The 1413-nt window shown below is 37.0% G+C and overlaps 1 protein-coding gene across 1 annotated transcript in view; it reads right to left on the minus strand.

Annotated features, from left to right (window-relative positions):
• Nucleotides 1-1413, minus strand: part of DNAJC16 (DnaJ (Hsp40) homolog, subfamily C, member 16) — a 57644-nt gene that overhangs the window by 41105 nt on the left and 15126 nt on the right. Inside the window, exon 5 of the mRNA XM_012662482.1 lies at nucleotides 673-857. Within this exon, the coding sequence (XP_012517936.1) occupies nucleotides 673-857 (185 nt within the window). The remainder of the gene's footprint in view (nucleotides 1-672; nucleotides 858-1413) is intronic.

Genomic DNA, 1413 nt, shown 5'->3' on the forward strand with positions numbered 1-1413 from the left:
GGTATTGTTAAAAGAATGAATTATTTAAAGCAAAATGAGAGTCCTTTCCTAGTCACTTTGATCCCTAAACTAAGATACTAGGGAGAAAATTAGGTGCTTAAAGATAAAAATCATAAACTAATATGAACTCTGTGTTTGGTTTCTTTAGCTCAAACTTTCTTTGTGAAATTCATTCATATTGTTGTGTCACTATAAGCTTCTGAAGTTATTCCAAAAGTAATTGCTTTTATGCAATCTGGCATTTTATAGATATGATCATTAAATATATAACCAAGTATAACTTAATTTGAATATTTTCGTAAGACAAATACCTTCATGTGAACAAATTCACAAGCTGGAAAGAAATCCTTTATCTACTATGTGATCTAATTTTTTTGGTTGTTTAGAAAATAGTCACTGTCTTTTTAGGCCCAGATTCCTATGACAGTGTAAAATCTATAAAACGGTTATTAATAGGAATTAATTCTTTCAGTCTCTACTGTTCATCTGTTTTAATTTTCAGTCTCCTATAGATTTCATTTAAATGATTTGGTTTGAGTAATTCATTGATATGTCTTGCCCTGCTCAAAATGAAACTCAGTTCTGAGAGGACCACAGATAAACTCCCAGGCAATTAGCAGACCCAGGCACCTCTTAAGCTACTTCTCAGCCATGTTCTCGATAGATACTTACTTTCTCCACCAAGTTCCCTGGAAGAAGACTTTCCACAAATTGTCGTAGGTTCTCCCGAACGACTGCATTGTGGAAGAAGGACACTTTCCCATTAATGATTCCTAGGATAGAGGGTGTGCTGTGTGCTCCCAGGTGATGGGCCAGGCGTCTCTCGTACCCAGCATGGACCACGCCGATTCCTACACCTGAAAAGTAGGGAAGGTCTACATGAAGCCTGTTTATGTCATCACGGCAGTTGGAAGAAATGCTGATAATCGGTGTGAAATTAAAATCCTGACCTAGTAGGAGGAGTTATCTTTCCTAAAGACTGTCTAGCATTCTTCCACTGCTGGAATTCTAGATCAGTTCAGTTTTACTGCAGAGCAATCTGGCAGTATTTAAGAAGAATTACAAATCTTTATAGCTTTTAGCCCACTATTTCTAATTTTGGGAGTAGATCATGAGGAAATATTTCAAAAGAAAAATAAGCAATCTGTACGCAGCGTTCCTATTGATAAAGAAACAAAAATCCACATACATCTTTTTTTTTTTTTTTTTGAGACAAAGTCTCACTGTGTTGCCTGGGCTAGAGTACTGTGGCGTCAGCCTAGCTCACAGCAACCTTAAACTCCTGGGCTCAAGCAATCCTTCTGCCTCAGCCTCCCGAGTAGCTAGGACTACAGGCATGTGCCACCATGCCTGGCTAATTTTTTTCTATATATTTTTAGTTGTCCAATTAATTTCTTCCTAATTTTAGTAGAG

Source organism: Propithecus coquereli, unplaced genomic scaffold (assembly GCF_000956105.1).
Source record: "Propithecus coquereli isolate 6110/MARCELLA unplaced genomic scaffold, Pcoq_1.0 Scaffold77, whole genome shotgun sequence".
Taxonomy (NCBI): Eukaryota; Metazoa; Chordata; class Mammalia; order Primates; family Indriidae; genus Propithecus; species Propithecus coquereli.